Genomic DNA, 24,490 nt, shown 5'->3' on the forward strand with positions numbered 1-24,490 from the left:
ATTGAAAATCAAAATTATGTCGCACGAATTGATATTTTGATTTTTTATTAGTTTAAGTTAATTTATATGCGCATTGTTTAATGATATAAAATAATAGAATTTACTTTATGAACAATTATATTTGAATAAATGAAAACAGTACCAACATTTAGAAGTTATCTCATTTAAACCAAATTTAAATGATTTTATAATTTTTTAAATTTGTATTTAGTAAATACGGATATTTCAGTAAAAGTAAAAATTTTAATTACTGATTTTATTGTTTTTGCTTTTATGAATTTATATCACAAAATGACTCATGCAATTTAAAAATAAAATAAAATTTATAATTGTTACAAACCAATAAAAGATACTCATATAATATGATCCAACATTAATACGATACTGCAGTTATCACAACTAATTAACATTTTAAAATAATTATCATACGTATTCATTGAATGACATTATATGCGAAAGAATCATATATAAATATATATATTTATATATACTTTATTTCTTTCGTTCTAAATATCTAAATATGTATTGTGTACATTTAAATGGTCAATGTAGTATTTTTATACTCTATGACAAGCTGGTTTTTATTTTCTCATAAGCCTAAGTATAAATTCATTAATGATTAATGACAATTCATTATTTTATGTAGGTAGTATCGTCGCAGTCGAGTAAAGTTTCTAAAACCAAATGGTAAAGTAATTATAAACGTACCGCAATTATGTAACGTATTTTAATAACAACTAATTTTTTTTTTTCTAATGAATTCCAATTATTTGTTTTCAATTAATATATAGTGAAGGAGAACAGTAATTTTTTTTTATAATATAACTACATTAGATTCAATTCTAAGTTTCGTATACTGTGATTCTAAATAAAGTGTTTTTTTTTTTTTTTTAAATAGAATACATAAATATATTTTAATCGATGAACGGTGTATTTAACTCTAATAACGTTTATGTTATTTTAATATGATGTATATCTACAAATTACTTTCAATGGACATTTAAACGCACAACATATCTATATGGTTATACAAAGAATTATATCAATATTCATATTTAATATAACGTAGAATAGTTTATTATGTCAATAAGTTAATATTATAATTATTCAAGTGTTGGCTTTTAGCTTTTCGTAAAAAATAATTAAGAACGGGCAATATATAGTAGTGTGGTATTTTTGTTAAAGTTGTGAAATTATTATTTCATAAGTTAATCTAAATATTTAATACTTATTGGAACATCGAAATTCCAGGTTTTAAAAATAATTATTGATTTTTGTTTGTTTTTATGCCGATTACGAGTTTTTCATTCGATCGCTTTTGTTATAAGCCCAGAAGCCCTCCTACCATTATCTCATTGGCCATATTTATTTTTAGTTAACACAAAAATTATAATATGTAAAAGATAAATTATTATTGTTGCATAATTTTTTTTTTTTATATATCAGAAATATAAGAAAGAAAATTATTTATCATTAAAATTAAATGTAAATCAACCTAAATCTAAAATGTGTAAGTATGGTGAAACTATTTTTCATTGTTTAGATCTAAATGATAATAATATATAGTTATTGCTTATTTTCGGTACTTTGTAATAATATTAATATTATTATTATTATTATTATTATACTTAAATATCCGTTAAATGGTAAAGTGCTTAGGCAATTGGGTAGATCGACATATAATAGCTTTCGAATTATGTGATTTCATGCTATTTATAATAAACCAATGTATTAATATGTTAAATCAGTCTGTGTATATACGAAAATAACGTGTAACTACCCGTGTGAATTACACGTAACTACTTTTTAATAGCAAACAATGAATAATTTATGAATTTCAAATCGCGACTGTTTTATATGTATATACCATTCAAGTTTTCATATTCAATCCGATTATCGAGTTGTATTTATTCGATTTTTATACTTACTGACATACAATTTTTCAGTTGAATTAATTGTAATTAAAATAAATTATTTCATTTTTTTAATTTATTATGTTAGTTATTTGAATTGAAAATAAATCATATTTTTGAATGGAACCCAAAACAGATATCTAATCAACTGTGTATAATAATATATATGCAATATACTTACAATTGCTAGAATCTATTATTACCATGTTATAAAAACTTAAAAAAAATATATATAAATAAATAATACCGGTGTTATTTGCGATCCATCAACTAATTTAATATACAATTCACTATAGAAATAATTTTAAATAATGTATGTAGGATAAGTTAATAAATAGTTAATCAAATTATATTTTTATACTAATAAATTTACCAAATATATAAGATAACTTACTACATAGGTAAATATAATTGTAGTGATAAAATTATGTTTTATATTAATTTTTAAGTTTCAATAGATAGTAAAATATTTACTAAAAAAAAACATTTGCAGTGCCTTCTTTTAGACTGCAATAACCTATATATATATATATATATATATGTTATTATATTTTATGATGGACTTGAATTTAACATTCTACACGATAACTTTAATGTATGAAATATGTATGTGTATAATACTCGTAACGGAAAACTCTCGACAAAGTCACAGTGTATGTGCAGAAACTTTGTGGGGTGCTGCTGTAATGTTCTCGATTGTGTTTTCTTGAAATTGAAAAAAACAAACGGTCATTGTATTAGAACCAGCCCGATGATAGATAGAAATATTCGGGTCAGTGGGCACCGAGGAAAAGCACACATATTCTGTAGACCAGTTCTAGCAGCTCTGACATTTTAATGCGATTACTGAAATTTGCATCATTCGCAATCTCGTGTATAGTTTTGTTTGGACGACGGATTTCCGCTCGGCATCGTGGCTACCGTCAGGCGTTTCCGCCAAGTAACGTTGGGGGTTAAACATGATGATAGTAATATTAAAGTTAAACATTTTAAAATAATAAAAACACTACGTATAATAAGTCTTTTGGACTTTCACCGTCGTTGTTATCATAAGATATAACCCCACATTCACCCCTCTACCACCACTGAACTTCTAAGAATTAGAGTCTAAGGTACATTAAACATTTTAATATTATTATGTATAAGTGCGTTCGTTTGTTGAGCGGTAGTTGTTTAGGTTTTTCAATAAATTACTGTGTCTGGTTCTATAGCCTACAATTTACACGTCATATAAAATAATAAAAGTCGAAAAAAATTATTGCTTTCTAGTAAACGAGAATCGTTGACGTATATTTTATAAATATGAATTGATGTTTACTTGTAAATGTATGGCTGCAAGATTTTTGTGTTATATTGTGAAGAACTAAAACTTGTTAATGATTTTTAATTATACATACTAATATACATATTATTAATTTGTATATTTTTCATAGATCTTTATAATGATTAATGATTATATTATGTTATATAAGTATAGCTATTATTTTTGACGCAGGTGTCTAAATATCGAGACTTAACAGTCAAATATACCTACATTTTAAAACATTTGAGGTTCGCCGTCATTAGACCATTAAAATTATTATGATCATAACAATACTATTATGTCTGTCCATATTTTGTGTTATTATTACACCGCTAATTTATTTGCATAATATAAATTTATCAGTACCAAATTCTTATATGTATATAAATTTTGCAACGCAGTTTCCAAAAAATGATCCACTACTTGAAAATCTACGATTGAATAACATGATAAAACTCCAAAAGTTTTAATTAATTTACATGTTTAATAATATTACTGTTCATAGTGATGAGAAAATGAAGAAGTAGAAGAATATGAACGTATTATAAAACCTATCTTTAGGTGATTTTTTCATTAGCAAACAATACTGTTTTTAGCAATTACTTAGCTAGGAAACCAGCTGAATATTATTTATGTATTACTACTGAGGTGTTATAATACGAACGGGCAAATCTATACACGTATAAAACTATATTTTTGTGTATCAAGAAGAAGTTTTCAACTGCTTTTGCGGCATTGGATCGGAATAATCGCATGAAATCAGTAGCGTTATAAACTATGGTGTTTCCTACATGTATATTAGAGTTATATATAAATATATATATATAGGTATGTAAAAAATTAAAATTTGAATAATATCTGTATAATTTAATTGGGCACAAAGTGATAACAACAACAACAATAATAATAATAATAATAATTTTAATAATTGCTATTATTATAAGACGTGATGCCGTTCCGATTTAAAAAGAAGGCAAAAAAAATACTACTTTTCCCCATGTCACGCTTTAAAGTGTTATATTTTTCACATCTTGAAAAATTAACTTTAAGTCATTTTATATAATTGTTTATTGAACAATTCGAAATCCAACAATTAGAAATTTATTTTATCGGATAGAACGTTAAGTGCTTGTTTGCAATATTATGCACATATTACATTACAAACGTAACCAACGTACACTTTAGTTACACAAAAATAGCTTAGTAGATAAATATATACGTCTGTACAATCGTTTCATGCAAATTCTATTTTTTCAAATTTACGTTATGGTCGTACATATGAAAATATTTTAATCAAGAAATTATTTTTTTATTTTTTCGAGGATCACGATTTTTAATATAGCAACATTATTATTATTATTATTAACAATAGTTAACTGTTAATTCAACTCTACTTTTGTTTTAATTAGATGGCAATAAATATTTCACAGATAAATATTTTGATTTGAAAGAAAATATATTAAATCAATTAAAATAGATATTATATAAATTTGAAAAAAAGTTTCGTACTCTTACTTTTAGCACTCATGATCATAATATAGGAGCTATCAATAATTTATTTATTTTTTTTTAGTAATTTTATCTCTTTGTTGACAGACGTGTTGAAAACGATTAATTTTTAACCATTCACGAATATTATTACATGGTAAATTAAACTTAATATTCTATGTATAATGGCATAACTGATTACGGTATGAAATTTAATTGCAGAAAATAAGAAGAACTGTGTAAATCATAAATATTAATAAGTCATGTACGCACAAATCGTTACTTTATTTTAATTATTTAAATTAACTATTATATTAAAATAAATAATAAGCAATCTGCAAATATTTTATACATTTTCGATACATGTTTTAAAATTCACCCGCCACACAATGAACCCCTATTTCTGTGAAATGTCATACATTTATCTTATCACCCTAGACATCGACAAAAATATAAAATCATATTGTGTAAATCGAGTAGGCGTGTGTGTTTATGAACACGAATATATAACGTACATTGAACAGTTCTATAGATATATTTGTTGGTATGTGAGTGTGTAATATCTACATTATGTTTGGGAGGTATACAAATAGTAATAAACGTGTTTTTGACACGACATTAATTAAAAAATGTTTTTGTTAAGAGATAAACAGTTTTTCTTATGTATATAATGGCATTGAATGTTTTCTTCGTTTATGGAGAAAAGAGATACCTACGTTAAATTAATTTTTTTTTATTCACTTTTCTTCATAAATTTATATTAACTTTCTACTAGCTAAAATATCTCCACAAGGCCTCGAGAGTGATAAATGTTTTTACTATTTTGTTGAATAACATTTAATTCTGTAGACATAATTTTATTTGTAAAAAAATATAATGTATTATTGATTACAATATATTATTAATACATTTGGTTGAAAAAATAGAATATCTGATAAAGATGTGATCTTATTCGTGTACGTTAAGATAAGAACATAGAAATAATGTTTAACTCTGATAAATTAACAATTTAGCTAATTTATGTGATTATTCGAACACGCCCTAAATGTCGTAATAACGTGTGTGTATACGCAAACAACTACACCAATGTTTAAACAAATGAACAACAAATTAGTTTTTAAATTTAATCAAAACATGATTTATTAGACATACACTTTCTACCATATTTTATAATATTTTACACTTATAACTTTTACATTTGTTTTTACAGGGACTTAATTCAAATTAAAACAACAAACACATGGTAAGTACAACAATATGAACCAATCAATGAAAAACGCTATAAACAATGAAATAATTTCAAGCCGTATACGACTATAAAACTATAATATACACACATTAAATAAAGCAAATTTAAATTACAACTCGAATAATTATATCGTGGACAAACACGCATGGTAATAATTTTGATAAAATTAGTTGTTTATAATTGGTAATTTCGTTCCACGGAGAGATTTATAGGTAATTTTACCTATATTATAGGTTTGTTAGTTCCCACGCAATAGTTAAAATATTGTATTTATTGCCCTAGGGGAGTTGCTAACTTATAAACAAATAATCTATATTTTAATACAATATAAATACGCATATATTGTGTATAATATATTAATACATGCATCCGTAACAAAATTAATCCCATGGTTTTAATTAAATAATATTATAAACAAACAGTTTATAATTATTATGACGTACTCGAGACAATAGTTCGTTTGAGTATACATTTAGTATTAAAAATGTCAAAAACTATCCGTTGAAATCGATTTTATTCAAATAATATGCAGAGAAAGATGTCACTCGTAGTATGGTGTTGAATTATAAAAACATAATACTTACATAGTATGTATAAAATACATTTATATGCATACATTTTGATCAAAATGATTGTATGAAATTGGTAAATGGTACGATTCATGCATTGGCGTGCCGCGGGGAGTCGCATTTAAAATGTATACTGTTAATGTATATGATATCGGTTATTGAACTAATTAGTGCACATTTTTAGTAGTCTATATTGGGAGGTCTCTACCAAGAGATCTCTAACTTAGACGACTTTTTCTCAGCAGTGGGTGATTTTTAATGAACTTATGGTTGCTCGCAAACAAAATGGTTAATGTTAGACTGACAATACCGACACTGCTACACTGTATTAGAACAAAAGTGAGGAGTTGCCATTAAATGCTAACAAATACAACGAAAAATATGATAACTAAGTATTGACATCGTTAAATCAATACACATAACTGTATAGTTGCATTCGCTTAGATATGAATCAAATACTCCTAATAATGTATACTTATAAAGTTTTTGTTAGAAAATAATATTGGAAAAACGTGTTATGAACATTTAATATGAGTTTTGATAATATTTTAATATGTATTGATTAAATTTATAACACTATTTTTTTTGTTAATACTTACACTTCAATGAAGGTTGTGCGACGATATAAATTGTTGGTTATTATGTAATGGAGACAGACTAACTTTAATCGAATTAAGTCTAAATCTGTGCAAAAATTACTAACATTTGAAATAAAAACACATGGAATATCAGAATCTACTCTTATATAACAATAGATTATCCAATAAATACCCGATATTTGATTTCTTCAAAAATAAATCAGGAGATAAAAAAAAAAATAGTTAAATAATGTGTGATAATTAAAATTAAAACAAGTGTATGTACATGAAAGTTAAGCTATTGAAAAAAAAAATTTAAATGCATACATATATTCATATAGTGATTTAATTTTTTCATACTATAGTAAATAATAATTTAAAATTTAGTATATTTTAATAAATGTTTTAAACGTTTAAACAATTTAAAAAAATAAATATTAATAGATTTTTTCGCTATATTTTCGAAATTTATAAAAACGTGTATATCATATAATTAATCTATTCTTCGAAACACTCATGTTTTACTTACCTAGTGATGTTCTAAACCTCAAGTTTAGACTACAAAATTCAGTGGACGCAATGACTAACATTTAGCCGGAGAGCACAGTACTCAATTTTATACTTTATCCGTAAAATAATAGTATATTAATAATTGAAGTAATGACCTTTCTGCGGTTTGTCACCACTGTTTTCAGTTTATACGGATGCTCGCTGCACGCTAACAATTGGTATAAAACACACGCGATAATCAATAGTTTTATGCCATTTTCATTTAACAGGAGTTAATCATAAAAAAATTATTTAAAATTAGTGATTGTATTTAATTAAATTTTCTAAAATATAAAGTTCAAAAGTTATTTATTTTATTTTATTGATTAAAATATATCATTAAAATAGTAAATATTTTAAAGAAAATTTCAAATGTTAAATACTTTATTAAATATTAACATATATGAATTTAACACATATAAGCATAAATAAAATAATATAATATAACATAGTATTATTATTTGTACCATCCAATCTTCTGTCAAGTAAAATTTTATATAGTAAAGTAAAACTCGAGTTAGTTTATATAGCTTAGCAGTGATATTTAAAATAACTTATAAATTGTTAACGTTAACATTTATAAATTATTGTAAAATGTATAGTCGATTTATAAAGTATACAAATTATATTAGTTTTTAAGTATTATTAGACTTTTCATTTTTGTTCTTGGAATTGTTATTCCAAAGAATAAGGCAAACTAACAACATAAATATCCGCAGAAAAATATATATAATTATATAGCAAAAATATATTTTATGCATAAATAAATGTTTTGGTACATGATTAACAGTGTGTACTAAGAAATAATTTGTTTTATTGATGCACATAAAAAAAAAAAATCACTATGACATTAAATTACCAGTCATAATTATTATTGTACATGCTATTGTCAGCCTCCGTGACGTGAATTTTAATGGTTACACAATAGTAGAGTCGTGGTGTCTTACACGCAATTGTAAATTCGTCATATAATAAAACTGTATTTTATTGAAATTTACATCAAACATAGTGAATAAATTGGATCTTATTTCTTTATAAGTAATATAAGTAGTTACTTATATATATATATATATATATATATGTATATATATTTATAAATATGCTAATGATCACAAGATTTGTAGAAAAAGAGTCCATCACCATAAGTGACGGGAAAAGAAATGTCTCTTAAATACACAGTTAATATTCATTATTATAACAATTTACAACAAATGAACGGTATTCGGTATTTCGTTTTCAGTATTTGAATTTTTTCCAGTATCTATCTACTTGGTATTTGATTGTCATTTGAATGAAGAATATAATATCAAATATAAAAATAAGCTGCTGAAAGAATAAACCTAATAACTATGCATATATTTTTTTAATTATTTAAACGTATTTTAATGACATTATTTTGACAATAAATAATATAATAAATGCATATAATTTATTAATGAATCAATATTCAATGTGTATAAATATTCTCTCTAAATATACACTAAATTAACTGACAAAGGGTGATAAAATAACAAAATGTGAAACCTAGTAAAGAGAGCACTGATTTATAAGCGATAATTTCTTGGCTTTTATTATTGACACGTCAATTTAATATTTAGGTTATGTATTTGAGTTGAAATACAGCCATAATATAATGTAGACGAGTACAGTGTACGAGTTCAACAGTCGTAATAATTAATATTGGATTTTATTCTTCTATTGTTTTTTAACGGTAAATAATATATTAAGTTACTAATATTACATTTATACATTTGGCACGTGACATGTACAGACTAAAACTATTATATCGCATTTAACTTTTGAGTGTATTTCATACGTTATTGCAATAACATGGGATAGCTATAATATAAAAATGTTGATATATATAACATCGTTGCATATAAATACACTCTCATTTAAATTTATTTGTTATTAAATAGTTTTTCTATCCACGAAATGCAATCGAATTACCGAAAAATTCGATCTATGTAAAATAATTATGACAATCAGACAATTCGGAAGTTAACTACATCATACGTAAAAATTAATTCTCCCTAACAATATAAATATATATTATAAATATAATAGCGGTAATATATACGAGTACTTGCGTTTTTCTCTTAGTGCCGTTGTACATTCCACATTCCACCGCAACCGAGCTAGTTATCGTAACATGCAAACCCTAGTTGGGAATTTGAAATATACATAACGTTATGTGATTTTGGTTCACGTATTTATGTGTAGGTACTTCATACAAATTAATATCAGTAAAATTATTCCAACATAGCTTAACCTTGCTTAACTAATTCGGTTCAGGACCTACACAAATACCCATCTATTTCTATTTCGGAAATATATGATGTACAAAAGTTGTATTTTTATGATGAAGTGGTTCGTATATAATAATACGTTTTACCTAACCTAACACCCGTTCGATATTTGATCTCTTCTTGATTAAAGTTTATTTTTGCAGCATATAATACTTATACTATATCAATGATCATCGTGTAATACCTGTTGTATACGTACCTACAAATTTAGCTGACGAACATCTGACAGGTATAATATTATACTACTATAATAATACTCTCGTCTTAAATGCAATAAGATCTCAAGTAACAAAACAATAATAATAACGAAACGTCAATTACGATTTTATTATTATGATTGAATTTGCTGATCCGTATGAATTTATTGGAATGATAATAATATGCTGGATATTTGAGATACAAATATTCGATGTTTCAATAAAATATATTATACTCCATTGTGTTATAATCATTTTAAAATCTAATAGAAATAGAGTCGTCTAAATTTAATGCGAGAAAAATAAAATAAAATGATTGTATCTTTATAATATACGTATTTAAACTGAATGTATGAAATTAATATTAATTGAACAGTACCAATTCATACTCATAAATTTGGACAGAAAGAAAATGTTATTTTGAGAAAAAAAGACCAAAATGGATTTTATTCGATGATAGTGTATTTTTTTACATTCATTTTTCATTTTACAGTAAAGTTAAAATATTTCAAAATGTTTATATGTTCATACAATACTCGTATGTATAAATTTAAAACTGAACAGAGATTATATTCTTTATTTCAGTTACAAATAAATAAAACAAACAAACAAACAAACAAATACGTAAGCCGCAAACACATGGTTTTTAAAAATCCTTGAACTTTTTTTAAATACACTGTAGCGTTTTCAAGAGTTTTTGGAAATTTTTAAATGTATTTTTTTTTCTAAGAAAATATTTAATAGATGATCAAAAAGCCCTCCGCTTTAAGTCAGTTTTTTTGGTTTCTCGTCTTCAGCTAAAATTTAGACAACGGACACCTACGGAATTAACCAAAAACTTGTGATTTCTCGTAAAACAATAGCTCTAAAGCTCTTTAGTGTAAAATAATAACAATATTATAATATACAAACAAAATTACTTGCAAACCACTCAAACTTTACTAGAATTTCGTCAGTTCACTTTTGCTTATAATAATAATAATAATAATAATAACACGCAAGTTAGTAGCACAGGATAAGAATTTTAGTAGAGCCTTTAGAGTACATTTTAATCAACCTATATTATCCAGCAGTCATTTATATGATTTAGTAATTAAATAATATGTCATTAGAAATTTAAAAATGACTTATACTTAAGTTTACCCATTCAGATGGGTATTTGACTAAATTACTTAACAAAATAATATTTATAATATTATATATTATTTTAAAATCATGTTTTTCTGTTGTATAAAAATAATATGAATAATTATAGTTTACGGAATGTACTTTGTTAATTAATTGTATAATAATATGATGGCTAGTAAGATTTCTTACACTATTTTTAAATTTGAAATAAGTATGTAACATTAATAAACAGCAATACAGTCATTTTTTTTTTCTTGGATTGCATGTTATCCTATTTTAATATAATGTTATTTATAATTTTTATTAACTGCATTTTAAAAGTATGTATTTAGTTATTAATTTAATTTTCTTTTTAAATAACTAATGAAATGAATTAATAACTAATGTATAATAGTTCATATAAAAGTAATACATTTCATTTTTTTAAATTTAAAAAACACGTTTATACTACAAGTACCTACTAATAACAAATCATGAGTTTATTTTATTTTATTTTTTTTTTTTTATGCAGGATTCCTCAAAAGTAATTTATACTGAAACCATAAAATCAAATAAATATATAAATGTAATTATTTTTAATAGACATTTTAAGTTTAAATTTGCATGAAATTACTTATTTAAAGATAAATAACTAGCTTAATTATTTTGTTTTAATTTAAAAACATTATTAATGGAAAGTTAAAACATTTACTTACATTGTATTATTATTAATTTTACTGTATATGATAATATTTTTTTTAAGATATTATTATCTATTTATATATATATATATATATATATATATATATATATATATATATTACTGTATTACAATATTTACAGAAACATGTTATTACATTCTGAGTCATAGAAGTTGATATAATATGATTTTAATATATATTATTAATATAATTAAATACGAATAATATAATAAAAGTAATATAGTTTAATACAATTATATCAACTTACTGTAATATTAAAATTAATAAAATGAATTACTTTAATAGGTATATCAAAAACATATCACATAATACCTAGTGATATATCGGCTGACAAATCGTCTCTGTTCAAAATTGTTTATCGAAAACAATGATATATTGTTAAATTCAATTTTTTTGCGCTCATAATAATAACTCATTCAACACCTAATGTACAGGATAGTAGTGCCCACTTACTTACTTTTTAATATTTAATTTGTAATTTAATATTATATTGTCTTATACGATTTCCACGCGCATCCTATTACATCGTTAAACAACGTAATATACACATACAATTTGACTCTTACAATATCTCATACGATACTTTATATTGTTATAAGATTTTTGCGCATAAAAGCTTGGCATACAGTTAGTCGGATTTAAAAATACTTATAGTAAAACACTTTACTTGGATGAAATCATTATCGTCCTAGTAGATAAAACTACTTTGGTAAATTACATAACACTATAAATATTTAATTTTGAACCTAAAACTAATATGTATTGTGATTGTCTTGCTATAATGTCTTTAGCATAAGTAATTTAATGAAAAAAAAAAAAAAAAAAAAAAAAAAATTAAAAAACTAAATATCTAAAACAAATTCTAATCACTTCTTAGTTCATCACAAGAAAATTATGATTAACGCTAAATTATATAGGTCAGTTTGATTCTCTGTCACTTATATCGAAACATCATTTCCCCCGAGATATTTAAAGGTCACATTTTACGTTGGCAAAGTTCCCAATAGTGTGATCCAACGTACGAATAGGAAAAGTTATAAAGACAAACTGATTGAAATCGTCCGATCTCGAAATCATTTTACAATAGCGTAGTACGAAATATAAAATATTAACTTCTCCGTGACAATAGATTCCTGTCGTTGTGTACGTTGATGCTATTTTAAATTCTACTCACGCGACGATTTTTACATGGTCCCAGGACGTGTGCGCGAAAAAACCACAGTAATGCGACTATGACGTTAAACGCGTTATCGCGGCACGTGTCACATGTCGTCGTTGTAAAATAAAGTGCGATAGGTACTTTGTGAGCATGTGTATTATTCGTGTGCGTGTAGGTGTGCCACGAAAATCATAGTGCTATATAACATACGATCAAAGTCAAATGTGGATATAATATATTATTTTAGCAGGGACATTATATCACGTCTAATAATATCTAATAATCACGATAATTAATGACGTGAGCTGTGCAAGTCATATTTAGACAGAGTAATACATAATATTGATGACGAGAAGGGCGGGGGAGAAGTAGGGAAAATACTTTTCCAAGGACGTAATATTTTAGTAGCCCGGTAAAATCGGCGTAATTGAAAAAGCTTTTCCAACGTGAACAAAATACATGTATAAGCCAATTACGTCCAACTCAGATCAATACACAGAGTATATGTACACGTGTGAGTATGTGTGTGTATATGTGTGTGTTACGGGCTAGGGCTAATCAGATTACTTAATGAGCTTTCGTTTCATGACGTATTAGTTGTACGCAATACGACAAAATATAATAATAACTACGTAACTCTGTCCCGGGTTCGTGTACGGCGATTTTCCTACTCCGAATACAGAAACGTTTAAAATACAAATTCTAGAGATCGTAGCACATGTGCATTAGAATTAAACTAGACGCGTTTAGTACACCGATGGCAAGTGCAGCGGTCCGGTCGATACGAAGTGAGATTTATAAGATTAATAATCCGTTCGCAGTATAGTTTTAATGTATAGGTATTTGCTAATATGAATATTCGAATTTTAAATTAAGGTTCTTTTGTTGGTCGGAATCGTTTAATAGTATTATACGTATTATACGCAAAGGCGATATATTTCATCATGGCTGTATTAAAGTTACAAAAGTTTAAACATTTGAGCTTGACAAAGGCGTTTCGGTCATATTTTATAATACTTGTAGCTAGTATATACACACTTTACATAGATGATGTATAATATTGATATCCAAAAACTTTTTCAATAAATATTGTAAATGACGCATCATCTATAAAGGAACTTAATTTTTATTTTATTATAATACAATCATTTGAAAACATTTTTTACATAATATAACATGGGGTCGGAAATAATTATATATTCGTATATTGAACTGATTTGCAGGCATAATTTTGTTTATTCCTATAATACACGATGCAATACGATACGTCATAAGATTTATGTCGAAGGCAACCTTTTATGGATTATCATAATATTGTTATATGATATTTAATCAGTTATTTGACCTATATTTCAAATAATAATAGTAAAATAAGTCACATTAAAATAAAAATAAAATTAATTTTAAAATCAAATGCATTTCTTAAAATTATAAAGAATACCAAGTCGCAATACTCAATAACAAACTTTCTTTATTACAAAACAAAGTAAACAACAATATTCAATATTCTGTAATATTTAAATTCAACTCAAACAGTGGTATTATTGTATATGCTATATTCAAACAAAATCTTTCGTTGGTTCTACGAAATGTATATAAATTCTAGTTAAATTAATATAAAATATAAAAATATTATACATTTAAAAATCTATATACTATGTAATAAATTATGATTTATTTAAAATAATATACAATCAATCGTACTGTTACAATATTACAATTACCCGTGAGTCAATTGTATAAAAAAAATAATGATTTTAAAAATGAAAAATGTATATCCATATTTACCAAACGAACCTTTTATTATTTATATTATTTTTATAATACAGAATTTGCCCAATGTTTGGATTTCTCTCAGTCGACAATACCTATATGCAGAAGATCTTACAAACATTATTTTTTCTAAATTCAAAAACCTATATACATTGTTATTCCAAAATTTTTAACGTGTTGCATTATGTATCAGAAAAAACTATAAAAATATTTCAGGGTAATGTCTATGTATTCGAATCCATAATACTTACAAATCAGTTGCTATAATAATAATATAGTTAAAGTAATAATACGTGTTTAGTTTTAGGTTTATTAAGTTCAGATAAAAAAGAGAAAATTAATTGTATAGGGTCGTACACAAACCGCAATTTTAATGAAAAATTATTTTTATTTATGCATCAGAAACTAGGATACTAGCCAACATTATGTTAAAATTTATATTAAATCATTTATAATTACTTTTTTTTTTTTAGTAAAAAGTTTAATTTTATAAAGAAATAATTTATGTTTAATATTAATATTATGCATCATGTCGTATACTGAACAGCATGATCAGATGATCTACATATATATAAATATTAAATGAACAAACCGTATGACTTTAAATATTTTAAACTAAGTACTGCTGAATCCATTTGAGTTTTTATCGTTATATATCGCGTCTTTATACATTGAAGGGATATACCATTCAAATTGTTTAAAAACAATAATGGTGCATATGCAGACCGTCTTTACATCCAACCAGTTAGACACTTATATTTTAAAAATAGTGAATTTTTACCCAATTTTTTATTTTTAGTCTTAACAGTTTAAGCTTAATATATTTTAATTACTGCCTATATTAAAACATATAACTAAAAGATACTGTGTAAAACGAGTTTCGAGTTATTACTAAATAATAATATATTATATAAGAATTACAAAAAAGAAAAGATATCAATCTTATGTTAAATATAATTTAAATAAAATATTATATTCAAATGATGTAACCATTTATTTTAATTTTCTAGGTTGCATATATCAATATAAAATATAAGTCTAGAGCATGTTATCGTTAATCATAGATAAATAAAAAGTAAAATTATACTCAAACTCGGCCATACATCACTGTTAATTATTTTTTACTAAATTCATATGCATATTTGAAAAAAAAAACGGTGGTAGTTTATTTTTTATTATTTTTTTTTTAATACATAATAGTACTCATATTAATATAATCATTAATTAAGTGAATTCGAATAAATGTATAATGATATGTATACCTATCCACTTTCACGCGGGAATAACTTCACAAATAAAAATAATAGTATACTTAGTGTATTATAATATTATATGTGACTAACCGTACAATATTCATATTGTAAGATCATATATCAAAATAAATACATGCACTCTATATTAATTCTCTATATTGCTTTTCGTTCAGGTTTTATTTTTATTTTATTTTATATTTTAATAAGCAAATAATAATTATTTTCAAATCTTCTAGAATTGTTTTTTTCAATACAATTTTTCATAAAATTGTTAACACTCAAACGTTTCATATACATGTTATTATTAAAACATATAATATATATATATATCTTAGGCATAAAGTCAAACCGGATATTTCACTTAATGCCTAAGCAAATAGTCAGAGAATTAAATTTTTCGTGTAATTTACTATCCACCAAGACATATTTAATTAAATGTATATTTCAAATAAGACAAATAATGAAATTACATTTTTTGTATTATTTTAAAAATTTAACAATATTTTCTTATTAATTATTAATATATAAAGTATTATGTGTTTATAATAATAAATTATAATTTTTGAACATATAGTTAATTATTTATCACAAATTTTGTATTTAACCGATATACTGATAAAAAAATATGACGATGATGGACAATGAGTCTCATTAGCTTCATTACTACTAAGTTTAATTTATTTTCATATACTTTATTTTAAATTTATTTATTTTTAAAGTGTTTTTTAATTTTTTTGAATAGTTAGATCAGTGTTTCTCAACCTTTTTTAAGTTACCACCCCCTTGAGTGTCAATAAATTTTTTAACGGCCCCTACAATGTGAGACTTCTATAATTAAGGGTATTTGGAAAATTTAAAAGAAAAAATTGAAATAATCTAATAACTCATTTTTTTATTTATTTTTTATATTTGATGTATTTTTTATTTATAGTACTAGTATTATGGAAATTAATTTAAAAAAATAAGTACCTAAATTAGTTCACTGCCCCCTTACCGCCCAAAACTAGTTCATTGCCCCTCAGTGACACTTCACCGCCCACTGGGGGGGGGCTATATTGCCCCTGTTGAGAACCACTGAGTTAGATAATAAGTTTTTTTAAAAATTGAGTATATTGTATAATAAAAGATAACATTATTAAACATTTTCTATAAATTAATCCACTAAAAAATGTTATTATATTTTTTGTTTAGTTATATGATTTTTATTACGCATCTACTAACAATAACTATGATTTTGCTTATGTATTAAAGTAAGCGGTGACGGCAGATGTACAACGACCTAATATACGAAATAGTCATCACGTGCGGGCTGATATATATTATGTATAAATATATTTAGGTAGGTAAATTTATTTACTTGCAACAATCGACATAACATACAATTATTATATAGATTAAAAAAATTTAAATAGATTTTAGCTTAATCGTTTTTATTTGACGTTACTACATTAAATATGTTGTTTCAACAATTAAATCCATGTCATAATTATTATGCATATTATAACCATAGCCAGTGCGGTATGTTTGTGTAAAAATCAAAATGTGTAGTATTATTCGTAAATAATTTAATTTATAACTCTGTCGCATCAGGAATTAATGCGAGATGCTTAACGGTTTTTAAATTAATTTCAAACAAACGTGACTCAAATTTGTGTTTTTAATTAATTTGCCTACCTGATTTTTGAAAGTCTTAATATTCAAACGAACTGGCAAAAGTTGAAGTGTAACTTTTCATGAGTTGTTTTTATATTTTACTGTTTTTTCCTAGGAAATTAAAAATTTTAAAATATGCATTCTTTGTATAACTTTTAGTTTTCACATGTGAATATAAGTTACGCAATATGAAATAATTTTAAAGTTATGTCGGGACGCACTACAAGCATTCCAAATGTAACATATAAATTAAATTGATCTTTTTAATGAATTTGTACCCATACTAAAAAAATAAAAATAATATGTTCTTTGCTTAAAAAACAAATTAATAACAGAGTAATTTCCGTTGATTGATTTTATAAAATAATTATTATTATATCACAACAAAACTAGTGACACGTCATAATTATTATTATTTTTTTTTTTTTTTTGATCTGTATAATTCGAAAAATGTGTCAACTACGATAAATATCGTGTATAAATAACATAATTTTTTAGCATTAAATAATACCCATCGCACTATTTTTTTAAATATATATTGATATACAACAGCAGGGTACATGTTTTATCTCAGTGAATAGGGCCAACGTTTACTTTTTCCTCGACGTTTAGAGACCGTAAACAGTAAACATTCAGTCACCAAATATTTTTAAGAAAAAAGAATATAGTTTATTGTTTTCGTTTTTTTTTTATTTTTTTGTCTTAAACGCCTTTTACAAAAGAAATTCTTCATCACTTATAATTTATTATATATATTTAAATAGGTATTTAGCATAAAATATAATTTAGTTATCTCAAAATTTACAAAATAATATTAAAATTTAATATTTAATTAATTGAACCACTCATTATGTAAGAATATTCGGAACAGTAGCAAATAAAGTAGACAATTATCAATAACATTTTAATCTTCTCACAAAAATGCGTATCTTTTATTCGTCTCGTACATATCGTATTACAGAACCATGATTTTGTGTAATTATAAATATTGATGTGAATTTTATGTTTATATATATAATTGCTTTAGATCACTAGAAAAGTTTTAAATTAATTTCATCTGTATACCATGATTGAATATATTTAGTATTCATAATTGCGTACATTAAACACAATTACATTTATTCTAGGAAAAATGTTATAAACCACTGTTGACTCTTTGCCAACGGCACTAAAAGATGGAAAAATATAACGTTCCTAAGTAAACAAATTTAATTTGTGGATTTGAAGACCTAGTTTTTCTAATATAAGACTTGTTAATCTAATTCGGAATTTAATTTCAGTACATTTTGTTTATGCAAACATAAAATAACCACTGCACACAATAATGTTTATATATAAATTACAATTTCTATAAAAGGTCTCGGTTATGATGACTATTTTTTTTTCAAAATGATGTATGCTAATTAATACAAAGTAAAATTATTTATTTATTATAACGGTCACTTGGTTAACGTTTTATATTCATAAATACTATGAGTAGTAATTATGTTATGTAGGTATGCTGTTTCAAATTATGTGTGTTAAAATTGAAATAAGAACCAATAAAATTACTAGTATTTATGCACATTAAATTTGGAATACCCTGATATACTGCCAAATAACACCAATCAATAACTGTTTTAATATTTAAAATAAAAGAGTGGTTATAGTGATACATGGACCATTAAGATCTAACTAAGGACAGCATTTATATGTTATCAATATTAAAAAAAAATTATATCAAAATCTATAAAATATCAACTGATAATACTAAAATCTACTCATTAAAAACTAATTTTTAATTTTTACGTTTTGTTGACTATCAAATGACTGATGGTGCTTTGGACAGGATATTATGGTTAATTTCTGTAATCAATTAAGTGATTAAATATCAACAAATTAGGGCATATTGCTCATTATTTTCTACTCTTTTATTATATACATTTTTTGAATTGCAGATTGTACGGTGGAGAGGTGTTGTAAAATGAGTCAAATACAATAATGTATAAATGGCGTATAAATATATTATAATAATGAATAATAATTGTTTGAAAAACCCACGATGTCCATAAAAATATATTTAAGTGGAATTATTTGTTCTTGAGCTCTTTAACTGAATCCTGACGTAAACTAATATTTATATACCTGAAGACTTAGATTCAATTTTATGTTCAAACGCGTACCATATAACATTCTATATTTATCTAGTTAATGCTATCATAATCAAGCAATATATCGCCACACGATCACATACTTGAATTTAGTGGATTTCAACATCAAAATTTGGAAGAAAATATCGAAACACTCAATAAATGTGTACTATATATTTATACTTAAAGCTATAAGTAAGCATATTAACTTAATATGTTACGTAGTTCACATAATAGCTAAGAAAGTATACAACCGTATAATTTATTGTTATGGATTACATTTCGATGTACTTTGGTACATTTCTGTTATGTCTACCGTCTACAGTAATAATAACGGTTTGCTTTTATTTATTTATTTTTTTATATCTCATATTCTACCCGAGAGATAACTACTGCTATTATTGTAAACGACTCGAGTTTAAATATTATTCTCTTGTTACGGTTTGTCTTTGCAAACCATCGAGTCTTAAAGCTACCGTAGAACATTTAAGTCACCGCGGGTTTAGGTGCGGTCGGTTTAAAACATGAATTATGATTACAGAAACTCGCATAACGACCAACCGCGGTAACACGCAGTGGTTGTTGTTGTTAAAGTTTAAGCCTAAGTCCTCAATATATTATGTTTTCTATAATTTATTTTTTGCCCAAAGCTAACACTAGGTAATATTTTCTGACTAGTACACATGATGTTTAAATATTATCATTTTATGCTTTGCTAAAAAAAAATGTTGTAACGTGCTCAACAATACTCGTACATTGAAAACATGCTGATGGTTTTTTGTATTGACGTGTGTAGAGAAAACGAGAAAGAATCTTATTATTATAAGTAAATATTTACCATTTACAGACAACGATAAGGATATTTCTTAAGGGAATTTTAAACTTGAAATATAATAAAAATAAATAAGTGAAACAAAATATTAATGATAATTTTAAAATAACTTCTAATGACGCAATCAAAACCTTTCGAATATTTCAAAATATCTGGATGGTTAGAATTGTACGAGAACTCAAATTAATTTTCAACATTTTACCGAATTAAATTTAAAGATTCATTTCAGTCGTCTGTAGAAATTGTTTAATATCCTTAATGATCTTATAGGTTTTGACGGATCTATCGATACGAAGGATGACGATTTCCAGTTTCACAAATGTTGATTCATTAAGATCATACTGGGATAATTGAAATTTCAGACTCACGAGTTTTTCTCTTCCAAACGAACGTTCTAATAACAATCATTTTACTTTCAACCCATGTAGAGATACGGACATGGTCAGAGGAACAGCTGATAGACAGGTATCATCTAATTCTAAATCCTCTTATTAATAACACAAGGGATTATATTAGTAAAACCGATAATTGTACAGCAGAAGTATACGTTTTTAGTAAATGCTCTAATACACAATGTGGACGTAAGGACCTCGGAGAAGCGAGCTACTAGACGGAGGTGCACTAAGCGGTTCTCGTTCTCTCCGTCTCATCACATCCGCACACCCATCCACCCGACCACCCGCGTATCAAAAATACGATAGGTATGCTAGTTCACTGACCTTGGGACGGGGCGTAGATATTCAAGTACAGGCAATCTTCGGACTGGTTGCGCAGGTACGGCAACAGACGTTTGAGGTAGACGAGCCGGCCCACGGGCATGCGGTTTAGTGCTGCCGTCTCGTTGGACACGTCGGGCAAGCGTTGCGGGCACACGGGGCCCGGGGTGTCGGCCATGCGGACGCCGTCCCAGGGCGACGGGGTGCGTGTGGGTCCGAACCGATTGGAGCCGACGGGCGGAGTGGCGTACGGCACGCCCAGGAACGTGTCGACGGTGGCGGCCGCGGAGTCGGCCACGTCCACGGTGCGCACCACGCCCTGAAGCTTGCCGTACCGGGTCTGCACGACCCGCGTGAGCGTGGCCGCAAACGCGGCAGGTGTGCACAGCGCGACCACGGCCACGATCGCCACGGTCAGCGCCACAGCCGCGGCGTTCGCGGTCGGTTGGCCGATCATTGGCCGCGGCACCGATCACCGTGGGCGTTTCTCGCGTCCCATGTCATCCGGCACCGTGGCCCGCGACGCGTCTCCCGTTCCCGCCGGAGGTTGGTCCGCGACTGGTTCCGTCGGCGGTCGCGACCGAGTCGGCGCGTGCGGCTGTTGCGGCGCTGTTCCGGACGAACCGGCTCCCGTCCCAGCTGCCGATGTCTCCGACGATACTGATGCCGTCGGCGGTGCCGCGGCCGATGTCCGTGTGCCGTCGGCCGCTTGCGTGGCCGGTTCGTCAATGGCGTCCTCGACGAATGTGCACAGCACGTACACCGCGACGGTGCACGTCAGGTACACGATAGTGGTGGTTATCACGTCCACCACGCCAAAGTCCAGTGGCGAACTGGATTCGCGGTCACCGTCGTCCAGCGTGTTCATTCGACGGCCGATATGAGCGTGGGTGACCGCTGTGAAACGATCTCGTCACGAGCCTGCAAACAACCGTGATAAATGTAATTATAATTTTTGTAATATCATAACACCCTGTAAAGTTTGACAAAACGTGTTTTTCGGTTTATAAACCGCGCATTTAGATACAATTAAAACGAGAAAAAATTAAGTTTGTGGATGGTTTTTCACAGTATTAGATAACTCGTGGTCCAGTTCACATCTAATGTCTGTCGTATAAATGTCCGTAAAATAATTATATGTATTTTTGTAATTTTTTTTTTTTTTTTAAATATTGTTAAATCATTTTGTTAATATTACTCGTATTCATATGAGAATCGTATTATGTACGAAATTAAAATAATGTTAAATTTGTACTTCATTAAAAGCAAAATCTCAGGCTTACAGAAATAATCTATTTCATATTTACAAGTATATGCATTTGTGTATACATGTATGTGTACACGTATGTACAAACATGTATATATTATTTGTTTGATGCACGTATCGTAGAAGATACATTTGAAACTTTATTTAACAAAACTCGTTTCTATAATATATAAAATGTTTTTATGAAACTAATACGTTTTCATTATAAAACTTTTTATTTAGTGAATTAATCTTTTAAAATTATTCTATAATTTAATATTTCTTAAATACTGTATTAATATTACATATTCATTATTTCTGATCAAACAAAAATATTGTTTCACGTAAAACTTCATATTTTTAAAGCAATAAAAATGTATTGCTTTTTCATCAAATGTCCTTTCAACCAATATGTAGGTATTTGAAAGAAACATCACGTTCTTTAAATAGAGGTTTGGCTTTATAATCCTTTATCTGACTTGTATAAAAATAACCTCAGGCGATAGCAATGGATGTTGTTAACGCATGCCAAGAGCCGGGCTCATGGAAGCATCACTTTGTTATTCCAACAACTACCAAGACGGCATTTTACAAAGGTTAAGATGTTAAAGCAATTACTATGGTAGTTCCTGATCTTTGAAAATGAAAGCTTACGACGAAACCTGATTTAATCGAAGAATGTAGCCCGACCGAACTGGACAAGCATCGGTCACTGCCTAATGAAATTATTCGTATATGAGACAGAGTTAACTGTTATTGTAATAAAACGGTTAACGAAAACACAAATACAATTTAAAGTTGGGTCAGTATAAACGGCATCTTCGAGTTAAAGTAATTTTATAATACGCGTACCAACGTTTGAATTATATAGTGCAGTATGTGTAATTGTAATAATTATTCAGTGTATTAAATTACTTTTAGTCAAGACTTTAAAACAATAAATAATAGAATAAAAATTAATTTACCGTCACGAAAACTTGGATTAAATAATGATGTTATATAATGTTCATATATAATTCATATTATTGAGGCTCACATCATAATTTTAATATCGATCGATTCAATAACGACTGTAAAATGACATATTTATTCATGTTGAAAATTATTTTCATTCTTCTAAAATGCTATCTAAAAGTTATGACCCAGCCTAATATTGTTATTGTATAACGTTGTCAACTCGCATGATATTAAAATACATCATTTTTAAGTTTGAACATATTAAATACGCTGACAAAATGATTTTAAATTATCATTTCAATAACCAAACGAGTAGAATTGCAATGCTTGAACATTTTTGTTATGTAGGTAGGAATTATATACTATATCATATCATTTTATTAAGACTCGCTTTGTGAAAAAGGATTAGTAAAAGTTTTTAAAGCTTGCACGTTAATCCGCTCAAGCGAGTTACATTGCGACGACGGCACTGTCATGTCCTATAAATAAGTTTACGGAGAAAAGACTATGACGACAACTCCGAAGACGCCGTTTTAATATAAATTCACCAAAGTACACATTACTAGTATTTTATATATGTATTGAATAATAAAACACACAAGTGTGATTGTGTGTATATTTGAAAGCTTGCAATAGACATATTATATTTCCATATACATATACAACACATCTATTTGTTAATTAATTTTAATACCCATCGCACCCACAACTACAAAAACTTTGATGTTTATAAAAATATCGTTAAATACGATTTTTAAATTTGTTTGATTTACAGAGTACTCAAAATT

General features: G+C 26.8%; 1 protein-coding gene across 1 annotated transcript in view; it reads right to left on the reverse strand.

Annotated features, from left to right (window-relative positions):
• LOC112593632 (neuroligin-4, Y-linked-like) overlaps positions 1–21,973 on the reverse strand; it is a 286,318-nt gene extending 264,345 nt beyond the window's left edge. Inside the window, exon 1 of the mRNA XM_025338126.1 lies at positions 21,503–21,973. Coding sequence (XP_025193911.1) covers positions 21,503–21,956 — 454 coding nt within the window. The 5' untranslated portion in view covers positions 21,957–21,973. The remainder of the gene's footprint in view (positions 1–21,502) is intronic.
• Between the last annotated feature and the right edge of the window lie 2,517 nt (positions 21,974–24,490).

Source organism: Melanaphis sacchari, unplaced genomic scaffold, assembly GCF_002803265.2.
Source record: "Melanaphis sacchari strain LSU unplaced genomic scaffold, SCAv2.0 Contig20_pilon_pilon, whole genome shotgun sequence".
NCBI lineage: Eukaryota > Metazoa > Arthropoda > Insecta > Hemiptera > Aphididae > Melanaphis > Melanaphis sacchari.